This window comes from Hypanus sabinus, chromosome 21 (assembly GCF_030144855.1).
Source record: "Hypanus sabinus isolate sHypSab1 chromosome 21, sHypSab1.hap1, whole genome shotgun sequence".
Lineage (NCBI taxonomy): Eukaryota > Metazoa > Chordata > Chondrichthyes > Myliobatiformes > Dasyatidae > Hypanus > Hypanus sabinus.
The window spans coordinates 63,454,011-63,475,189 of NC_082726.1; the positions used below are offsets into that span (position 1 = coordinate 63,454,011).

The following is a 21,179-nucleotide window of genomic DNA, read 5'->3' on the forward strand; positions in this document are numbered from 1 at the left end:
TTTTGCACAGCAATGGGTGCATCAAGCTTATTGCCTGGGGTGGGCTAGAGGCAGATACATTAACGACATTTAATAGACTCTTAGATAAGTACATGGATGATTGAAAAATGGAGGGCTGTATAGGAGGGAAGGGTAAGATTGATTTTAGAGCAGATTAAAACTTCAGCACAAGATCATGGGCCAAAGGACCTGTACTGTAATGTTCAATATTTTATGTTCTCATACCAAAACAATAAAAATTTTTAAAGCTCCATAAGTAATGTCTTTGTTACTCTTGTTGCTATTTATATACTGCCTCATTTGCAGTCTGTTTTAAAATATATTTGTTTTATAAAATGATTTGTGTCTATGGGGCAGTTGATAATTGATATCCCTTGGCAGGACACAGACTGTACAAAGGAGGTGACTGTGCCTGTGTTAGATCTCGTAAGCAGAGAGTGAGCCATTTTGTTGCAGCCCGCTGCCGGTTTTAAAGGGTGTCAGCCACACACTCGTTCCTCAGTGAGCGTCAGCTAGTTTGCATCTGCCACCCCAGCACGTCTGAGAGAGAAAATGAATAATTTATTACGGCTTCACCTCGGAACTGGAGTGTGCGTGCAAACCGGTTTACAGAGATGTGTGCTCTGGGGTGGGGAGAGAGGGAGGGAGATGCAGAGGGAGTTAAATTAGGTTTCCGGGGAGCACCTCATCTTGTTGTCTCCCATTTAAACCCTGTTCTGTATCTCGCTAAATATTTAGTTGAAGAAATGAGGGGCTTGTCATAAAGAAATTGTTTGGCACCAGAAGTGCAAGTTCTGCTCTCTCCCTCGACTTCAGTTAATTTATCATTCTTTACAGAGTCACTGCAAGGAGCGCGGGGTGGGGGTTGAGAACAGGAGTGTGTGGGTGTGACTGCAGACTGTCATCAGCCTGAATTCCTCTCTGAAAATGGCTGGCTTCTATTGCACAGTGAAGGCTGGGGCGGTCTGATATCAGAGTTCAAAGTTCAGGGTAAAATTTATCATCAAAGTGAGTATGTGTTACCATATATTACCTCGAGATTCATTTCCTTGCAGGAAAATAAAGAAATACAATAGAATTTAGTAAAAAAAACTATACATAAACATGCTGACTATTTGCAAAATTGCAATTAAAAATAATACTCAGAATAAAACAATGCTGAACATAAAAAAATTCTGAGACTATAAAAGAATACTCAGTAAAACATAATACTGGTGTAATAGTATCAGTAAAATATAAAATATGGCCGCTCGTTGCCTGGGTAGTTCTCCCCCCAGATGCACTGGCAGCCCGCCAGTGAAAAGGCAGTTTCTGAGCATCACTGACAGTTGCAGAGCTGTGATACAGTCTGGTTGGTAAAAAGGGACACGGGCGGCTTGTAATTGACACGTTCATAGTGATCCATCCGATTTGATCAGATGCTTATTGGTAAGTTCCCACCTCTGATGGTGGGGGTAGTTTGTGTGTGAGTGTGGGGTGTCATCAGCGTAAAGGCTGGCTAGGGCTGCCACCTGCTGGTTGTTCCTAGTATCATCAGGACTGGTTTTGCTGGTGAGACCCCAAGGCTAGAACTGAATTTCTCAAACGTACTTTGAGCCCCATGATCACACACACAGTGCTGGAGGAACTCAGCCGGCCAGGCAGCATCTACGGAAAAGAGGACAGTCGACATTTCAGGCTGAGACCCTTCAGCGGGAGTCCACCAGAATTTTGTGTGTGTTGCTTGGATTTCCAGCATCTCCACATTTTCTCTTGTTTCTAACCCATGATATTGGATTTGGAAATTAGTTTATTATACGCAAAAATAGCTGGCCTTCATAAGCAGATAGATAGATACTTTATTGATCCCAAAGGAAATTACAGTGCCATAGTAGCATTACAAGTGCACAGATACAGATATTAGAAGAGAAGTAGGAAGAATAAAAGATAGGTTGTCACAAACAGTCTAACAGGAGGGGGTCATCACTTCCCCAGCTGCAGGTTGACTCATTATAGAGCCTAACGGCCAAAGATAAGAATGACCTCATATAACGCTCTTTGGAGCAGGGCAATTGTCCTAGTCTATTAATAAAAGTGTTCCTCTGTTTAGCCAAGGTGGCATGCAGAGGGTGAGAAACATTGTCCAGAATTGCCAGGATTTTCTGCAGGGTCCTTTGTTCTACCACAACCTCCAGTATGTCCAGTTTGACTCCTATAACAGAGCCAGTCATTCTAATCAGATTATTGAGCCTGTTGGCATCACCCATGTTGATGCCATTGCCCCAGCACACCACCGTATAGAAGATTGTACTGGCGACAGCAGACTGGTAGAACATGTGAAGGAGAGGCCTGCGTACTCCAAAGGACCTCGGTCTCCTCAGGAAGTAGAGGCAACTCTGGCCCTTCTTGTACTCGGCCTCTGTGTTGGTGCTGCATTCAAGTCTGTCATCCAGGTGCACCGCCAGGTACTTGTAGGTCTTCACCATATCCATGTCTCAGGCTTAGTCTTCCTAAAGACCATCACCATCACCTTGTTGAGCATTAGTCGGGGAATTGAGTTCAAGAGCTGTAAGGTGATATTGCAGCTCTATAAAACTCCAGCTAAACCGCACTTGAAATATTGTGTTCAGTTCCGGTCACCTCTTTATAAGAAGGAGGTGGATGTTTTAGAGAGGGTGCAGAGGAGATTTACCAGGGTGCTGCCTGAACAAGTCAGCATGTCCTGTGAGAACAGGTTAAGCTTTTCTCTTTGGAGTGGAGGAAGATGAAAGGTGACTTGATAGAGGTGTACGAGATGATAAGAGACATAGATAGAATGGATGGTCAGGAACTTTTTCCCAGCACAAAATGGGTAATATGAGTGGACATAACTTTAAAGTGATTGGAGGAAAGTACAGGGGGGGTGGATCTCAGAGGTAAGTTTTTACACAGAGTACATGGAACACACTCCTGGGGAGGTGGTAGAGGCAGATACATTTGGGACATTTAAGAGACTTTTAGATAGGCATGTGGATGATAGAAAAATGGAGAGCTTTGTTGGGGAGGGATGGTTAAATTGATCTTAGAAGAGATTAAAAAATTGGCCCAAATCATGGGCCGATCAGCCTGTAGTGTTCTATATTTGATATCACTCCCCGCCACTTGTCCACGCTTACTGTCTGTCTACATTAAGTGAGTTAAGGTTGCTGCTCACACTGTCTTTTGCCTGTGTGGTAAGTATCCTTGAGGAGGGAGCACTTGGTCTTTAAGCAGTTTCTTCTCCCATCGAACTCCCTTTGGTACTTGAGCTAAAACGCTGATATCAGGCACTTGTGTTGAATCGGCTGCAATAAATAAAACCCCCAGACAAGAACAGAGGGAAGCTGCTCATTCCATCAATAAAAACTTCACTGTTAGGTCAGGAATTTTACAGACTTAACCGGATTATCACAAGTGGCCCCCAGATGAGTATAAATTATCACAATCACAGAGCAAGCTGGAGAATTATCAGCACTCCTTCATTAGTGGATGTGTAAGTCTGCAAGATGCCAGATGGAGCAGTATGGTGCAATTCTGCAGATATTAAAGGCGCAGAGTGGAGTTAAATGATTAATGATGAGCTTTTGTTTATGCAGTGGAGGCGTACGCACCTGTGTGCGTGCAGGTGTGTCTGGCTTCACGTGTATGTGAATATGCGTGTGTTCAGGTGCATGCATGTGTGACTCCTTGCGTGCGTGTGTGCGTGTGTAGCTCAGAATGTACTGCCTGGGTTGGGGTGAAGTATTCAAGGGGCAGTTTGATTTGCACATGAATGTCCATGAATGGAAGGATACGGACATTGTGAAAGCAGAAGGGATTAGGTGTTAAATTGTGGGCTGAATGGCCTGTTCCTGTGCTAAGTATGTGAGAATACATAAGCATGTGTGTAAGTGTATTGTACAGTACACGCATGTGTTTTCATGGGTGTATGTATATAGGAGTGCACACGTGTGTGTGTGTGTGGTGTGTGTGTGTGTGTGTGTGCACAAACGGTGAAGTGTTGTTTGTTTTAACGACCAAGACAAGGGCAGCCAGCAAGTGTCACCGCACATCCCGCGGGGCACTGACATACCACGCCCACAATGCTGAGTGTAATGTCCACCTTGAGATGTTGGGACTAAGTTCCCCCGACTCAATGCCCTCCCCCTTCGCTGATTGTGTGCCGTTTTGAGGTGGGGATTGCCAGGGGGCTCTCTCGCAGTGGTGAGGTGCTTATGTTGTCTCTGCTTTCTCTGCACAGCTCTCCTGTCTTCCTGGTGTGAGGACCTGGGCAGGCTCCTGCTGCTACGCCACCAGAAAAGCCGACAGAACGACACCCCGGGGAAGCTGCCCATGCAACCGCCGATGAACCCCATGAACTCCATGAAGCCCACACTCCCTCCTGGGCCCCACAGGTCAGTCTCTCTCCCTGGGCTGATCAGGGTGGACTTGCACTGCCGCTGGATGCTGCCCAACATCTGCATCAGAGGAATACCATGGCTGGCACGTCAAGGGTTAATAAATTGTTAAGGGCGATATTGGAATTGGTTTATTATTGCCATGTGTACCAAGATCTTGCATACTGTTCATACAGATCAAATATTACACAGTGCATTGCGGTAGAACAGCATAAAATAATACCAGATGCAGAATAAAGTGTAGCAGCTACAGAGTGCCATGCAGGTAGCCGATAAGGTGCAAGATCATCATGAGGTAAATAGTGAGGTTAAGAGTCCATCTTATCCGTACTAAGAATCTACTTAATAGTCTTATTACAGTAGGGTAGAAGCTGTCCTCGAGCCTGGTGGTACATACCTCCAGGCCTTTGTATCTTCTGTCCGACGGGAGGGGGAGAAGAGAGGATGTCCGGACTGGGAGGGGTCTTTGATTCTTCTGGCTGCTCTACTGAGGCAGTGAGAAGCTAAGACAGTGTCCCTGGAGGAGAGGTGAGTCTCCACAAACTTCATCCACAGCTCTGCAGTTTCTTGCAGTGACACACAGAGCAGTTGCCGTACCAGACAGTTATACATCGATAGAGGATGCTTTCTGTGATACATTCATAAAAACTGGGTGAGGATCAAAGGCAGCCATAGCTGACAGCTGGTGATCTGATGCATGGATCTGGTTCTGAACCCCACTTCTAGTTCAACTGCTGATTAATTACAGGGCCATACATGCAAATTTATTTGGCTGTCATAAAACCATCTCATGATGGCCTGAACATCGTGTGGCTTCTGTCTCTCGAACAGAACCAGAAGAGGAAGCAGTGAAGCCGCTCCTTGGCAGTGAATAGAGGGGCGCAGACCACAGATGGGTTGAGTTTGGATCAGTATTGTGGTTGGCACAGATGTGATGGACCGGTGCTGTACTGTTCTACGTTAGCTTTAAAGGATCCCCTTACCTGCAACAATCTGCAAGCTCTTCTTGTTCGGGCTGTGTGAAACCCGATAAGTTGTCCACTGTAAATTGTCATGCGCGTGCATGTGTGTGTGTCTCTGAGAAGTGAGTGTCTCAGTGTCTTTGAGAGTGTGTGTGGTGTGTGTGTGTGTGAAATGTGGGGAGAATAAACAGGATTAGTGTAAGTAGCCAGCTGATAGTATAGACCCAGTGGACCGAAAAGTCTCTTTCTGTGCGTTATGAAAGCTGCTTGGAGGAAGGGACCCAGTTTCATGGCTTTTTATCCATGAAAAGTGTTGAAACCAATCGAACAACAGTTTTAGTAAACTCAAAATTTTCAGATGAGAGGCATCAAGCAATGAAACTTGACAGCATTGTCTAGACAGCAGAGAGCAATCCATAAGACCTTAAGACAGAGGAGCAGAATTAGACCATTCAGCCCATCAAGTCTGCTCTGCCATTCCATCATGGCTGATTTATTATCCCTCTCAACCTCATTCTGCCTTCTCCCCATAATCTTTGACAGTATGACTAAGCAAGAATGTATCAACCTCTGCTTTAATATATCTAATGACTTGGACTTCATGACCACCTGTGGCAATGAATTCCTCCCTCTGGCTAAAGAAATTCCTCCTCATCTCTGTGTCTAAAGGCATGTCCTTCTACTCTGAGGCTATGCACCAGATCGATGAAGCTGCAGTTGAACTCTGCCATGATGCGGTCAGACCAAAACTTAAACACACTGCCTAAAACTTTCACTGACACATCCCACTTTGTGGGGCAACAGTGGACCTGAACTGGGTTGTCCTGCCTCTCAATCAGGAACTTAGAATGGGGAAAAACAAACGAAGAAATAAATGTCAGAAAAGTACCTGGAACTTCAAATGAGAATCGAAACCAGGAAAAGGGAAGTTGAAGAAACTTGGGTTTCTGTTTGTGCCAAGAGTCATTGGTGAATGGCCTTAGAACATAGAAGAGTACAGCACAGGAACAGGCCCTTCAGCCCACAATGTTGTGCCGAAACAAATAAATTAGTAATCAATGGACCAATTCCCTCTGTCTACATAATGACCATATCCTTCCTTTTCCCTCTCATTCATGTGTCTAACTTTCTTAAAAATCCCTAATGTATCTATCTGCCTCTACCACCACCCAGGCTGTGCATTCCAGACACCCACCACTCTCTTAGAAACCAGTTGATACAGAGGAGACTAAATCATGTACAAGAGAGGGCTATGAATGGTTACCTTCCTTGCCAACTGTAAATCATTCTAAATATGGTTGCAATTGACCTCTACTTACAAAATACCCTCATTAGCATAATATTCTTTATGTTATTTTGCTTTTTGTTGCAACTCTTAAGTATCCCAAATTCCCCAAATGGAACCCCAACCATTTAATTTTCTATGAGGATTACAAAGATTCAAAGTATTCAGTATGTATTATCAAAGTATTTGCACTGTATTCGTCTTCCTGCAGGCAGCCACAAAACAGGGAAACAGCATGGAACCGATCAGAATAAACATCAAACACACAACACGCAAAAAAAAAGAACAGATCGTGTAAACGGCAAAAATAAAGTGAATAGCACACATAATATTGAACATCAAACCACAGAGTCGTTGAAATGTCTAGGAATCACAAACAGGAGAAAATCTGCAGATGTTGGAAATCAAAGTCATACGCACGAAATACTGCCTGACCTCCTGAGTTGCTCCAGCATTTTGTACGCATTACAACTTTCTAGGAATATTCAGTTACGATCAATTTAACACTGCGTCAGTCTGCATTGAAGCGCCCCAAACAAAATCACTCAGAAACAGCAATAAGAAAAAAGAGAAGGTGTCAAAAGTATTTTAAAATAGAAGGAAGGAAGCTCCTGTTTCCTGGAATTGATTTTTAACCCATTTCCAGGATGAGCAAGTGTGCAGAAACTCATGAACAATAAAATCTTTAGAGGCTGTGGCGTTTACCAGCATCTTTTGGGTTCATCACCAATTGTTCATTTCAAAGACTATTTTCTGAGTTGTGTTTTAGTCTAAGTTGATAGCAAATAGGCTCATTCCAGTCTATATCAACAGTGTTATGTTTGGGAGCGTCATTCCTAGTTGGGAACATTACTGATCGTGTGTCTCGGCCCAAGTACATACACATTGCAGCCAAGAAAGCTCACCAGCACCTCGACCTCTTCAGAGGGCTAAGCAAAACTTGGGATGTGCCTGGCAGCCTTTACCAATTTTTATCGATGCCCCACAGAAACCAGATGCATAACGGCTTGGTACGGTAACTGCTTTGCAAGTGACTGCAGTAAACTGGAGAGAGTTGTGGACACAGATGACAAAGTCACGGAAACCACCTCCTCTCTACGGACTCAGTGGAGCAGATAGTATAATGGCTCCCCACTCTTTCCCCTCTCCTGTCAGGCAGGAGAAACAAAAGCCTGAAGTCACATACCACCAGGTTCAAGGGCAGCTTCTACCCTAGTTTCCTAGTACGCCAATTTGGACTCTTGATCTCACGATCTACCTCGTTATGATCTTCCACATTTCTTTTTCCTGCACTGCACTTTCTTTGTAGCTGTTACACTTTATTCTGTATTCTGTTATTGTTTTACCTTGTTCTACCTCAATGCACTTTTGTAATGATTTGTGCAAACACTATGAAAGCACCTTTATCACCGTATCTCGTGTGACACTAATAAACCAATTCCAATTCAAAATTCCATAGTTAAGGGCAATATTAGTTGACCATCCTAAATTGGACCTGAGTTGAGCAGTTTGGACTGTTTCAAGATGCACCCACTGTAGACTCCCAGAAATACCTGTCTAGGGCAAAACAGGAGACTTCCTTCAGCAAAGGTTATCAATCAACCAGACAAGATTCTATCACATTCTGATATTTTCATAGCCACTGTTACCACCTTAATTTTTCATTTTCATCTAATTATAAATTTTAATTTCGTTGGTGAGATTTGATGTTCCAAATTCAGCTCCTGTGACCCAATCACAGACAATCGTTTACATGGATGAATGGGCAGGATTATCCACGCTAATGGGCGCGATGGTAGTGGAGCAGTTAATACAACGCTGTTACAGCTTAGGGTGTCAGAGTTCGGAGTTCAGTCCCAGCGTCTGCTGTAAGGAGTCTCTGTACATCCAGCCCCATGGAATGTGTGGGTTTCCTCCAGGTGCTGTGGTTTCCTCCCACAGTCCAAATGTGTACCAGGTAGATTAATTGTAAATTGTCCTGTGATTGGGCTAGGGTTAAACAGGGGAAGTCAGGGCTAACTGTGGCAACACAGCTCAAAGAGCCAGAAGGACCCTATTCTGCATTGTATCTCTGAATAATTGTCTTTCTTTCTCTTGTAGCGATGGGTCATTTACCTATGACCCTGTCCCTTGGCAACAAAACACAAGTCAGCCTCCAGGCTCACTGTCTGTAGTTACAACAGTGTGGGGAGTCACGAACACATCACAGAGCCAGGTAAGAGCAGCTTTACCGTGTTGAGTTCAGGTTCGAGTTTACAATGCACGTACAGCACAAAACCAGACAACCTTGCTACAGGGTAAAATTATGCAACGATCTTGCAGCTTCAGACTGAAGTTGACTGCAAAGCTGACTCATGCAGAGATATCCGAGTAGTGGATACGGCCCAGTCCATCTCAAATAGAGCCCTCCCCACCACTGAGCACATCTGTACAGAGCACTGTCACAGCAAAGCAGCATCCACCATCAAGGACTCCCACCACCCAGGCCATTCTCCCTTCTCCCCACAGCCATCAGGAAGAAGGTACAGGAGCCTCAGGACCCACACCACCCCTCAACCATCAGGCTCCTGAACCAAAGGGGACAACTTCACTCGCCCCATCACTGAGCTGTTTCCACAACCTATGGGCTCATTTTCAAGGACTTGTCATCTCATGTGTCCTGATATTTGTTGCTTATTTATTTATTATTAGTATTATTATTTTTTCTATTTTTGTATTTGCACAGTCTGTTGTCTATTACACGTTAGCTGTCTGTCCATCCAGCTGGGTGGGGCCTTTCATTGATTCTATTGTGTTTCTTCTATTCATTGTGAATGCCTGCAAGAAAATGAATCTCAGGTTTGTATATGGTGACATATATGTACTTTGAAAAATGTTGCCCGGTGCTGTGTCAAACTGTGACATAAAGAGGAAGGAGAACCTATTTGCTATAGCAATGGCTCAAGAACTAGGAGATGTAGATTTAAAATGTTTTGTAGAAACCAGAGAGTGAGCAAGAGAAAGGGGAAGGGTAACACACAGAGTTGTGAAGCATTTCACCTGTTTAAAGGTGGCTCAGTAGCATAGTGGTTAGCATAAAGCTTCACAGCCCCAGTGAAGGGGGTTCTGATCCCGCCGCTGTCCATAAGGAATGTGTACGTTCTTCCCGAGGCCACGTGGGTTTGCTGCGGATTCCTCCCATAAATGCTCCCTACGTGTGGAGTAGCAAGTTAAGGGTGTGCTATGTTGCCATCAGAGGCAGCCCAGACAATGCTGACACACGTGATGCATTTCTCTGTATCGATGTACGCATGGCAAATAAAAGTTAATCTTTTAAAATGAAGAGGCTGATTTCCTTTTCATTGTTTGCCCCTGAAACACGTACGAAGCATTTAGCTGCAAAGTAGCCTGTGGCAAAAAGATGAGGTTAACATGGTCCAGTGGATGAGAAAAACAGTGCCCTGTACAGCACTGTGCAAAAGTCTTAGGCACCCTAGTTTTTTACACAGTTTCCACCGAGCCCTGATCTCAGCATTATCAAGGCTGTCTGAGACTACCTGGAGAGACAGAAGCAAGTGAGAAAGCCAAAGTCTGCAGAAGAACAATGACAAGTTCTCCAAGATGCTTGGAACAACCAACCAGCTGATTTTCTTATAAAACTGCACGACAGTGTTCCTAAAAGAATTGATGCCGTTTTAAAGGCAAAGCGTAGTCACAGCAAATATTGATTTGATTGAGTTTTTTACTGCTCTTTATCATAAATTTTTTGATATTTAAAAACTTTTTCATTATTTTTGAAATATCGCTTCGCAGGATATTTTTGCATGTACCTAAGACTTTTGCACAGTACTTTAGTTGGAGGACCCTTTAAAAAGAGGGTAAAGCCTGGAGTGTCTGTAATGGAAGAGATTGGAAAGAAGGTGAAAAGGATAGTAATGACTGGGTGAGAATAATATGCAGGGTTATGGGGAATGAAATAACAGTATTCAAACCAGGAGTTAGTATCACTTCAATGGACTGAATGGTCTGTTTAATAGTAGGCTGAAGTAATTCAGATGGTGTCACAGGGAGTCACACAGGAGTTGGATATTGGAATCCCACCAGTGGAAGTCGGTGCTGTGTGCGCGTCTCGCAGCACCACCGTCTAACGTCATCTGTGTTCTTCTCAACGCAAGCAGGTGCTGGGGAATCCGATGGCAAATGCAAGCAACCCTATGACCCCTGGAGGCAATCCGATGGGATCCGGCATGTCGGGAAGTAATCCTGGGATAAACTCGCCGCAGTTTGCTGGACAGCAGCAGCAGTTCTCCACAGGCAAAGGTGGCTCCAACCAAGCATACATGCAGCAGAGCATGTACGGTCGACCAAACTACCCCGGGAGCGGCAACTTCGCCAGCAGGTAGAGCACACACTGTGTATTTAACTTTATTTAGAGATGCACCGTGAAACCGGCCCTTCTGGCCCACTGAGCTGTCCCAGCCAGTAATCCCTGATTTAACCCTAGTCTAATCACTGGACAACTTAAAATGACGTATTAACCTACTAACGTGTGTGTGTGTGTGTGTGTATCTCTCCCTCTCCCTCTCCCTCCCGGAATTGCACTCCAAAATCTGGTTCCACGGTGTATTCTGGCTGAGCAGCAGAGGCCCCAGTACCTGAGCAAATCACAATCTGGTCTGTTATCGTTGCATACACCCAGTGGCCACTGTGCTAGATACAGGAGTGGAGCCCAGTGTGCTCTTCTGCTGCTGTAGCCCATCCACTTCAAGGTTCAATGTGTTGTGTATTCAGAGATGCTCTTCTGCACACCAAGCACTGTTGTAAAGCATAATTATATGAGTTACTGTCACTTTCCTGTCAGGTTGAATCAGTCTAGTCATCTTCTCTGAGCTGTCATTAAAGACATTTTCGACCACCGGTCTGTCACTCACTTGATGTTTTGTTGTTTTTCGTATCACTCTCTGTAAATTCCAGAGACCCTGTGCATGAAAATCTCAGGAAATGAGCAGTTTCTGAGATAATCAAACCACCATGTCTGGCACCAACTATCATTCCATGCTCAAAGTCACTTAGATCGCATTTCTTCCCCATTCTGATGTTTGGTCTGAACTTCGTGACCATGTCTGCGTGCTTTTATACACTGAGTTGCTGCCACATGATTGGCTAATTAGATATAAGAAGCAGCTGTACATAACAAAGTGGCCTCTGATTACTTCAGTGAGAATAAACCTAATTCTGATTCTGAAGAGTAGAATCACTGTGTCCCCCAGAATCTGGTCATGAGTAGCTACTGCAGAGTTGTGGGGGGGGGGGGGGGAGCGGTTTACACTCTTTGGAAGAACAGTAAGTCAACGGTTGTCATGTTTGTATTCCAATCTCTTCCAGTTACCCCGGAGGCCCCAACGCTCCTGGCTCCATGGGTATTCCTCCGCACAGCAGGCCGCCGACCGACTTCACACAGCCCGCAGCGGCAGCGGCCGCAGCAGCAGTTGCAGCCGCGGCGGCAACGGCCACTGCCACGGCGACGGCGACGGTGGCCGCCCTGCAGGAGAAGCAGAACCAGGAGATGAACCAGTATGGACCGGTAAGGAGGAGGCCTAGTCTGGGTGGTAGCCTGCTGTCGCTGTCATTGAGCACGTGAGGGAGTTGGTACAATGGAGCTGTTGTCCTGCTGAGAAGACATTGTGCAGATGCTGGAAATCCTGGTGGAACCAAGCAGCACCTGCTGTTCCACCATGGTCACCTTAATTTCTCTAATTTACTATAGCCGCTCCCTGTATTTTAATTCCCCCCACCTCCTTTGCTTTCCCTCATTCTGGTTGGGCAGTTCCTCTCCTCCTTCCCTTTTTCCCATGGTCCACTTCTATCACATTACTTCTTCAGGTCTTTACCTCCCCCACCTATCACCTTCTACCACCTCAAATCATTTCCTTCCATTCTCCCCCTCCTCACCCAGCCACCTTTCACCTTCCAGCTTGTGCTCTTAAGATCCTGCGTGTAGAGCTACAATTTCTGGCATCTGCAGAAACCTCTGATGTGAGTGAATGGACAAGTTGGGCCGAGGGGCCTGTAGGCATGCTGTGCCACACTGACTCTCTTCTCTTTCGGTTTCTCCAGATGGGTCCGGCCCAGGCCTACAACAGCCAGTTCATGAACCAGCAAGGTACTCGAGGACCTTCCACCATGCAAGGCAGCATGAATCCAGGGGGAATGGGGACGGGGATGACTCCGTCCAGCATGAGTGGGCCACCCATGCCCATCAGTCAGCCCCGCCCGCCCGGAATGAACCCGGTGTTCGCCTCCCACGGCCAGCGAGTGGCGCAGCAGGGCTACCCAGGCCCTAGGCCGCCTCAGCAGATAGCAATACAGGGGGTGAAGCGGCCGTACCCAGGAGAGGTGAGCAAAGCCGTGGTGCGGATCCGTGCAGGCTCGGATTCAGATTCACTGATTTATCATTTGTACATTGAAGCATACAGTGAAATGTGTTAGCAACCAACACAACCTGAGGGTGTGCTGGAGGCAGCCCGCAAGAACCGCCACACATTCTGGCAGCTTCTTAACATGCCTACCTCGTTCAGCAGAACAACAACAGCAAAACTCAGCCCTTTTCTCCCTCCCTCCTGCCCACACACTCACACACTCAGATAGGCCTCCAACCCCAGGACAGGCCTCTGGGCCTCCAGTGGACTCATGGACTCACAGACACTGGGCCTCCAACTTTCCTTGTGGGCTCGTGGGCCCAGATTTTTGGCCTTCATGCCTTGTCTTGCGTTGGATTTCTTTAGAACTTTTTTTCCCAGTCCAGCTTAGCTAATCCTATCATTGCAATTATCCTTTTGCATCACAACCTGGTACCCCAGCTGCAGTGCTGCCAACAAAAAAGCCTTACAGAGAGTGGTTAGGGGAGCAGAGAAGGTTATTGGGGTTTCCCTACCTTCTGTCCAGGACCTCTTTCAGAGTCGATGCCTCCAGAAGACACGGTACATCATTAAAGATCCCTCACACCCTCTCCATGAACTGTTTGTTCTTCTGCCATTAGGTAAACGTTACAGGAGCATCAAAACTAAAACCACAAGGCTACTAAACAGCTTCCTCCCACAGGCAGTCAGACTGCTAAATAGCTGCTCTACCTGACTCAGCTTTGGACACTTTTAACTTGTTTTTAACTGACATGTGACTGTTGTGTTTTACTATTTATTGTTAAGTTTATCATTTAGTGTTGCGTTTGTTATGTTATGATTGCACTGTTCCTGGGAAATGCTGTCTCATTCTGCCCTGCAGAGCTGATGTACAGTTAGAATGACAATAAAGTTTTTGAATCTTGAATATGAATACTCTGGTAGATAGTGAAGATAGTAATGGGGGTGTCAGAGGCAATTTTTGGTAACATAGAGAATGGTGTGTACATGGAATGGTGGTAGAGGGAGATATGTTAGACCATTTAAGAGACTCTTAAACAGGCAGATGGACGATAGAAAAATTGAGGGCCACTTAGGAGGGAAGGGTTAGATAGATGTTAAGGTAGGTTTATAGGTCAGCGCAACATCTTGGGCATGTTATTGCAATGTGGCCATGCTGTGTTGGTTGATTGCACAAACAACGCATTCCACTTCATGTTTTAATGTCATTATCATTATGTGCCATGACGTATGACATGAGAGATCACGGTCTTCGGCCCTGATTGTTCTTGGCAAATTTTGGACAGTGTCTTTACCAGACGGGTGACCCCAGCCACTATCAATACTCCTCAGAGATTTTCTGGCATCAGTGGTTGCATAACCGGGACTTATGATATGAACCACCTGCCCATATGACCATGATCGGGGGTCTAAGCAGATGCTACACCTTGTCAAAGGGTGACCTGCAGACTAGTGAAGGGAAGGGAGCGCCTTACGCCTCCTTTGGTAGAGACGTATCTTCACTCCACTTGCTGGCCTGATACACATGATAAATAAATAAATAAATCTGAGTCTGACAAGGTAGAGTTTACCCTGGTCTTACAGGAGGTCCATTCTGGAGTCTGATAACACTGGGATACAGACTCTGACGTCAGCATACCTTGCTACTTTGGTTCATGTGGCATTTCTCTCACTTGCCCCATTCTGCTGTTTAGTGTTCATCACTGTATTTATTCAGAATCAGGTTTATTATTATTGCATACACCCAGTGGCCACATTGTTAGGTATAGGTGTGGAAGCCGGTGTGGTTTTCTGTTGCTGTAGCCCAACCATTTCAGAGTTCGATGCGTTGTGCATTCAGAGATACTCTTCTACACACCATTGTTGTAACGTATGGTTACTTCAGTTACTATCGCCTTCCTGTCAGCTTGAGCCAGTCTGGCCGTTCTCCTCTGACCTCTGTCATTAATTAATAAGTATTTTCACCCACAGAACTGCCACTCACTGGATGTTTATGTTTCTTGCACCACTCTGTAAACTCTTGAGATAGTTGCACATGAAAATCCCAGGAGATCAGCAATTTCTGAGACACTCAAACCACCCCATCTGGCACCAGCAATCATTCCACAGTCAAAGTTACTTAGATCGCATTTCTTTCCCTTTCTGATGTTTGGTCTGAACAACAACTGGACCTCTTGACCATGACTGCATGCTTTTATGCATTGAGTTGCTGCCCCGTGATTGGCTGATTAGATATTGGCATGACCAAGCAGGTGTACAGTGTACCAAATAAAGTGGCCAAGGAATGTATGTTGTGAAATTTGTTGTTATTGTGACGACAGTAAAGTACAAGCCATAAAAATTACTATAACTTACATTAAAAACTTAGTCAAATAAGTAGTGCAACAGAGGAATTATGAGGTGGTGTTTCTGGACTGTTCAGAAGGCTAATGGCAGATGGGAAGAACCTGATTGTGTTTCTCTGTGCACTTCACATGAGCAGGGAAGTGAAGAGAAGTTTGGATGGGTACATGGATGGGTTTGGATTGATATATGGATGGGTTTGGATAGATACGTGGATGGGAGGGGTATGGTCAAGGTCCAGGTAGATTGGACTAGGCAGAAGATCAGGTTAATACACACAATGTGCTGGAGGAACTCAGCAGGTCCGGCAGAATCTATGGATGGGAATAATCAATTGACATTTCAAGCTGAATCCCTTCATGAGGACTGGGAATTAGAAGATCAAGTTAGCATGAATTAGATTGGCCAAGGGGCCTGTTTCTGTTCTGTAGTGATCATTGTCTCTTAGGAACTTAATTGCTCCTAGGTGTATACACCAGGAAACTACTCTGAATCTGCTGTCTTTATTCCACGTCACTTAACCTGTCTAAACTTTTGCAGACTCTCTGTGACCTTCTCACAAGTTACTTTGCTGACTGTATCGGACAAATGGTAAATCCTTCCTCCTGCTTTTGTGTTTCTGTAGCCAAGTTACGGAGCCCAGCAGTATGGACCAAACAGCCAATTCCCCAATCAGGCCGGGCAGTACCCTGCTGCCAACTCCCAGAGGCCCATTACGTCGCCCGGTTACCCAGGACAGAGGATGCCAGGCCAGCAAAGCACAGGCCAGTACCCGCCGCCTCCTGTTAACATGCCTCAGTATTACAAGGTAATCCATCCTTCTCTGGATCACTGCTACTTTCTCTCGGTGCTTGAGTTGAACTGGCCACTGACTGTTATTTACTTGTTTCTTCCAACCCCGCTTTACCAACGTGTGTCCCTAACAACCACAGGCAGAGCAGTTTAACGGGCAGAACAGCAGTTTTGCCGGAAGTGGATACACCTACAGTCAAAGTAGTCTGAATGGGGTAAGTTCATGAGAGAGGGAGGGCTCTTCCCCTGTCTCTTGTTTATGCGCCTTCTGAATTCAGCTTCAGGTCTTGTAGGGCCATTTAGTCTCCCACTGAATCAGGGAATGACTTTTGGCAAGTCCAGTGAATAGAAATGTGATCTGTTTAGCATGGTAAATGATTCTTACAGAATGTAGGATCTGACTTGTTCACAACCAAAGCTTATATTGTCTGGGAATATTCTTTAACTGGCCTACACTGATCTTTTACAACTTGACAGAAGACCTGATGAAGGGTCTCAGCCCTTCATTCACCACTTTGTGCTCCTCCCCCTTCCTTTCCAATCCTGATGAAGGGACTCAGCCTGAAATCTTGACTGTTCATTCCGTTCCGTAAACGCTGCCTGACTTGCTGAGTTCTTCCAGCACTTTGTGTGTGTGTGTGCGTGTGTTGCTCTGGATTTCCAGCGTCTGCAGACCCTCATGTCTTCATGAGCTTTTACAGCCAATGTCATGAGGGGCTTGGAGAGTGGGAAGAAGGCAGATACAATTCAGAGTTACAGTCATGCATCCCAACAGCAAACCAATCACCACCAACATTTCCTGACTTTGCTGGAAGGCTGCAGTGCAACTGAGGTGCCACAGTGCGGACTGAAGTACCACAATCTCATAGTACTTATTGTCCACTCCTAATTCCTGATGTCACTTACATACAACACTGCAGTATTGGCCCTTCAGACCATCTCGTCTATGCCAAACCATTATGCTACCTAGTCTTATCTGGACCATAACCCTCGGTACCCCTCTTATCCATGTACTTATCCAAACTTCTCTTAAATGTTGACGTTGAAACTGTACTCAGCACTTCCACTGGCATCTTGTCCACACTCTTGCCACCATCTGAGTGAAGAAGTTCCCCTAAAGCGTTTTATCATTCACCCATGACCTTGGGTTAACAGAGGGTTATTGAATGGGGTAGTGACGTAACGTACTGCCCACCTCTCCTCTCACTGGTTCTCCCACACTAACCCACCCCTTCCATATCATAACATTGAATGTTCCAAAGACTTGTTTCCTGAACATCGGAGGACCTTCAACAAAAAACAGCTAAGCCTCCAGTTTTCATTTTACACATTGCCCTGCCGATTTTTATGTTAAATTTGAAGGGCAGCAAGCAAGGATCTTTCTGCTCCATTGGAATCCCATTGGGAATGATGATGATTTTGAAAATGCTGGCCACAGAACATTGTGTTAAACTTCGTCAGTCCAGTGGTTTCCAACACTCATTGCAGGTCCTTTTGCACTTCACCAAGGCTGTCACCTTAAGCATGTTGTGTGCATGTTAACATCAGCCACTCAGACACACTCTTTCTTTCTTGCTGGCTTGCTTTTGGCTCACATGTTAACAGAAGAAGGGGCTAATGGATTTATCTGAATACAAACAATATAATTAAGGCTTGCATGTTTGTGTATGTATCTCATTCTACCATTTTGACCAAACCATTCAGGTAGGTATCTCCATTTTTCATCAGGACTGGAAAAGAAGGAGGGAAAAGCCATGTCTGCCACTGTTCGTGTTGGTTTCTTCCTCCTCCCCCTTCCTATCCAGTCCTGAAGAAGGGTCCCGGCCTGAAGCATCAACTGTTTGTTCATTTCCATAGATGCTGCCTGACCTGCTGAGTTCCTCTAGTATTTTGTGTGTGTTGCTCTGGAATTTCCAGCATCTGCAGATTTTCTCTTGTGTTTATTATCCCCATTCTTGTTATACTTATTTAAGATTCTCTACGGACTGCTGTTTAAAACCCAATACTTTGCTATTATTTTGTCTGTCTCCCAATGTGTTTCATTCACCGATCAATTTTTGGGAGTTTCACTTGTAAATGAATCTGTTATTTTAGTAAGTGATCAGTGATTTTGACAAAGGTTAGTGTGATTTTTGAAATCCATAATGCACTCTAAGCCAATGGATAAGGTTTGAATCGAAAGGAATGAAGGAATTATGACAGTTATGTTTGTTTGGTAACATTGGTCTTTCAAAATGCTCTCTATGTGTTGGACTTCTGTTTACAGATTCATGTCACTTGATAAAATTGCCCTCGTTCACAGTATTTTAGGCATTTATTTTTTTCTAATTTTTGTACCACAGTTTAAATTCTTGAGACATAATTTTCTTTCTTGATGGGTGTCATTGTTCCCAATTCATGTTCATCCTTTTTTTTTCCCCCATTTGACGTATAGTTTTCACATTACACTTGACCTGAGCATTTCTGGTTTTCACTTTTCCTGCCCAGCCACGGCCACACCCTTGGAAAATGAACCAAATGTCCCTCAGTGCCTTTCTATAACAACACTGACGTAATATGTGGAAATGCAAATTGTAGGGTCCCTGATGCTTTAGCAATGGCTTTTTCTAAAGGTTATATCACATACAGAAAGCACTGCTTTTTCAATGTTGAGCTAGCAAGTTTTTTGCAGTACAGTAAACCTGCCAATTCTGTTTTTCATTACTAATCAACACAATAATTGGAAACGTCCCATCCTCATGTGATCGCTGACTGCCTGGGTAGTGTCCTCTCTGTCTCTCCATCACTAATGCTGGGAATGGAAAAGAAACCAAAGTAAGATTACATTGTCTCTTAGTGATCCTTCTCCACACATTAGACAAAATAAATTGCATAAAAAAAAACTTTTTTTTGTTTATTTAGCAAATTTAGAGCTGATATCTGTTCAGTTACAATGCTGGCATTTACAACCATTTGACTACTGATATCTCCAGGGGAATGTTTTGGCGGTAATCTTCTAGAATCACGGGTTCCCAATGTTTTTTATGCCATGGACCAGTACCATAAAGCAAGGGGTCCATGGGCCCCACGTTGGGAGCCCCTGTTCTAGATGTTAAGGTATTTTTGAGTACAGGAAGGGTCATGGCTTCTAGAGCAGGGTACTTGGTTAAACCGAGTTAAGATAAGCATATGGAAGGATGCCCCTTTGGAACAGAGATGAAGAGGAATTTCTTTAGCCGGGGTGGTGAATCTGGAATCCATTGCCACAGGCAGCTGTGGAGGCCAAGTCATTAGATATATTTAAAGCAGAGGTTGATACTTTTGTGATTAGTTTGCTTGTTATGTGCCGTGTATTAAGACATGGCTGATCATGGTCTTCACATGACCATGATTGTTCTCAGCATATTTTTCTTCAAAAGTGGTTTGCCATTGCCACCTTCTGGACTGTGTCTTTACAAGACAGATGACCCCAGCCATTGTCAATACTCTTCAGAGACTGTCTGCCTGGTTCACTGTGGTCACATAATCAGGACTTGTGATATGCACTAGCTGTTCATATGACCATCCACAACCTACTCCTGTGGCTCCACGTGACCCTGATTGGGGTGGGGAGGGGGTGTTAAGCAGGTGCTACAAGTGTGGCCTGCAAGCTAACAGAGGGAAGGAGCTGCTTACACCTCCTTTGGTAGAGACGTATCTCCACCCCGTGATTAGTAATGGCGTTAAAAGTTACAGGAAGATGGCAGGAGAATAGGGTTGAGAGGGGTAATAAATCAGCCATGATGGAATGGCAGAACTGATTTGATGGGCCAAAAGACCTAATTCTTTCCTATGTCTAATAGTCTTGAAACATCTCTCATTGTTTATGGGCTTCCTGGGGAAGAGTGGAAGTGGGGCAGACTTCTTCAGGTTTTCCTGGGAATTCCATTTTCCTGTCTCACTTCCCTTTGAACAAAGTTGCCCTTGCAAAATGTTAAGAAGACTCCAGTCTTATGTTTGAAGGTTTCAAGAATTTGAAGACTGGTCAAAGTTAAGGGGGCTGCTGAGATTATGGGAAGGGTTCAAGTTTGAGTCAGGGATGATGTGAAAATAATTAGTTGTGAGGAGGTAGAACTTGTAGGAAACCTTTCAGAAGCAAGAAATTAAAATTCAGAGGACCAGGAAAAAGCCTTGCTGGCTCAGGGATAATGAAATAATTCAGTCAGTTTTTTTTATTTTAAAAGATGGGATTGATCTCCTGTTCCCACCATACTTCACAATAATGAAACCATTCAGCCGAGACAAAGCCTTAACATATCAGGTATCGTCAAAATTCCATAGTCAACAGTTCAGACCAAATATTTGCAAGTTGAATTTGTTCATCTTACTGCCCTGTGTGCATGCCCTGAACAGGATTTCACTCAGTCTGATATATTTCTCCGTCCCAGCTGACGGTGTAGGAAATGGAATTGTCATTAAAGGAGGTGGTCCCTTGCTAATGGATCGTGCTATTGGACATCTGTTTATCCATAGTGGATGGGGTCATTTGTGAAATAGAGGGGAATGGGTCATTCCCCCAGATGCCCGAACTACAGCAGTAGCTTACTCTAATGACTGATTGAAATCAACTATTAGTAAGGTTTTGGAAAAGTTTGAGTGGATTAAAATATATTAATTTTTCTGCATGATGTGATAATTGGCTAAGATAGAGCCACCATGCATGCATATGACTTCAGTAAAGTATTCCACCTCAGCATCACTCTTTTTTTTCTTTTTTCTTCTAGCCTCCAAGGTCCGTGGCAAGTTACCCTCACTCTCCTGTGCCAGGAAATCCCACTCCACCTATGACTCCAGGAAGCAGTATCCCGCCGTACTTGTCTCCAAACCAGGATGTCAAGCCTCCGTTCCCACCCGACATTAAACCCAATCTGAGCTCCTTGCCGCCACCACCTCCAAGTGAGTCGGACGTCAACAGCAATGCAAAATACTTACAATGCAGAGGTTGTGATGTAATGACATACTTCCCTACAAGTCTCCATATTGCTTT

The 21,179-nt window shown here is 44.7% G+C and overlaps 1 protein-coding gene across 16 annotated transcripts in view; it reads left to right on the top strand.

Moving 5' to 3' along the window:
- zmiz1a (zinc finger, MIZ-type containing 1a) overlaps nucleotides 1-21,179 on the top strand; it is a 409,121-nt gene that overhangs the window by 349,759 nt on the left and 38,183 nt on the right. For 9 of the 16 annotated variants that reach the window (XM_059946721.1, XM_059946717.1, XM_059946730.1 and 6 more), the window contains 9 exons: nucleotides 4,238-4,391; nucleotides 8,742-8,856; nucleotides 10,796-11,019; nucleotides 12,006-12,204; nucleotides 12,738-13,016; nucleotides 16,008-16,190; nucleotides 16,315-16,389; nucleotides 18,938-18,988; nucleotides 20,917-21,088. In XM_059946721.1, coding sequence (XP_059802704.1) covers nucleotides 4,238-4,391; nucleotides 8,742-8,856; nucleotides 10,796-11,019; nucleotides 12,006-12,204; nucleotides 12,738-13,016; nucleotides 16,008-16,190; nucleotides 16,315-16,389; nucleotides 18,938-18,988; nucleotides 20,917-21,088 — 1,452 coding nt within the window. Of the gene's footprint in view, nucleotides 1-4,235; nucleotides 4,392-8,741; nucleotides 8,857-10,795; nucleotides 11,020-12,005; nucleotides 12,205-12,737; nucleotides 13,017-16,007; nucleotides 16,191-16,314; nucleotides 16,390-18,937; nucleotides 18,989-20,916; nucleotides 21,089-21,179 lie in introns of all 16 variants that reach the window. The other 7 variants (XM_059946725.1, XM_059946728.1, XM_059946724.1 and 4 more) reach the window with 5 other exon arrangements.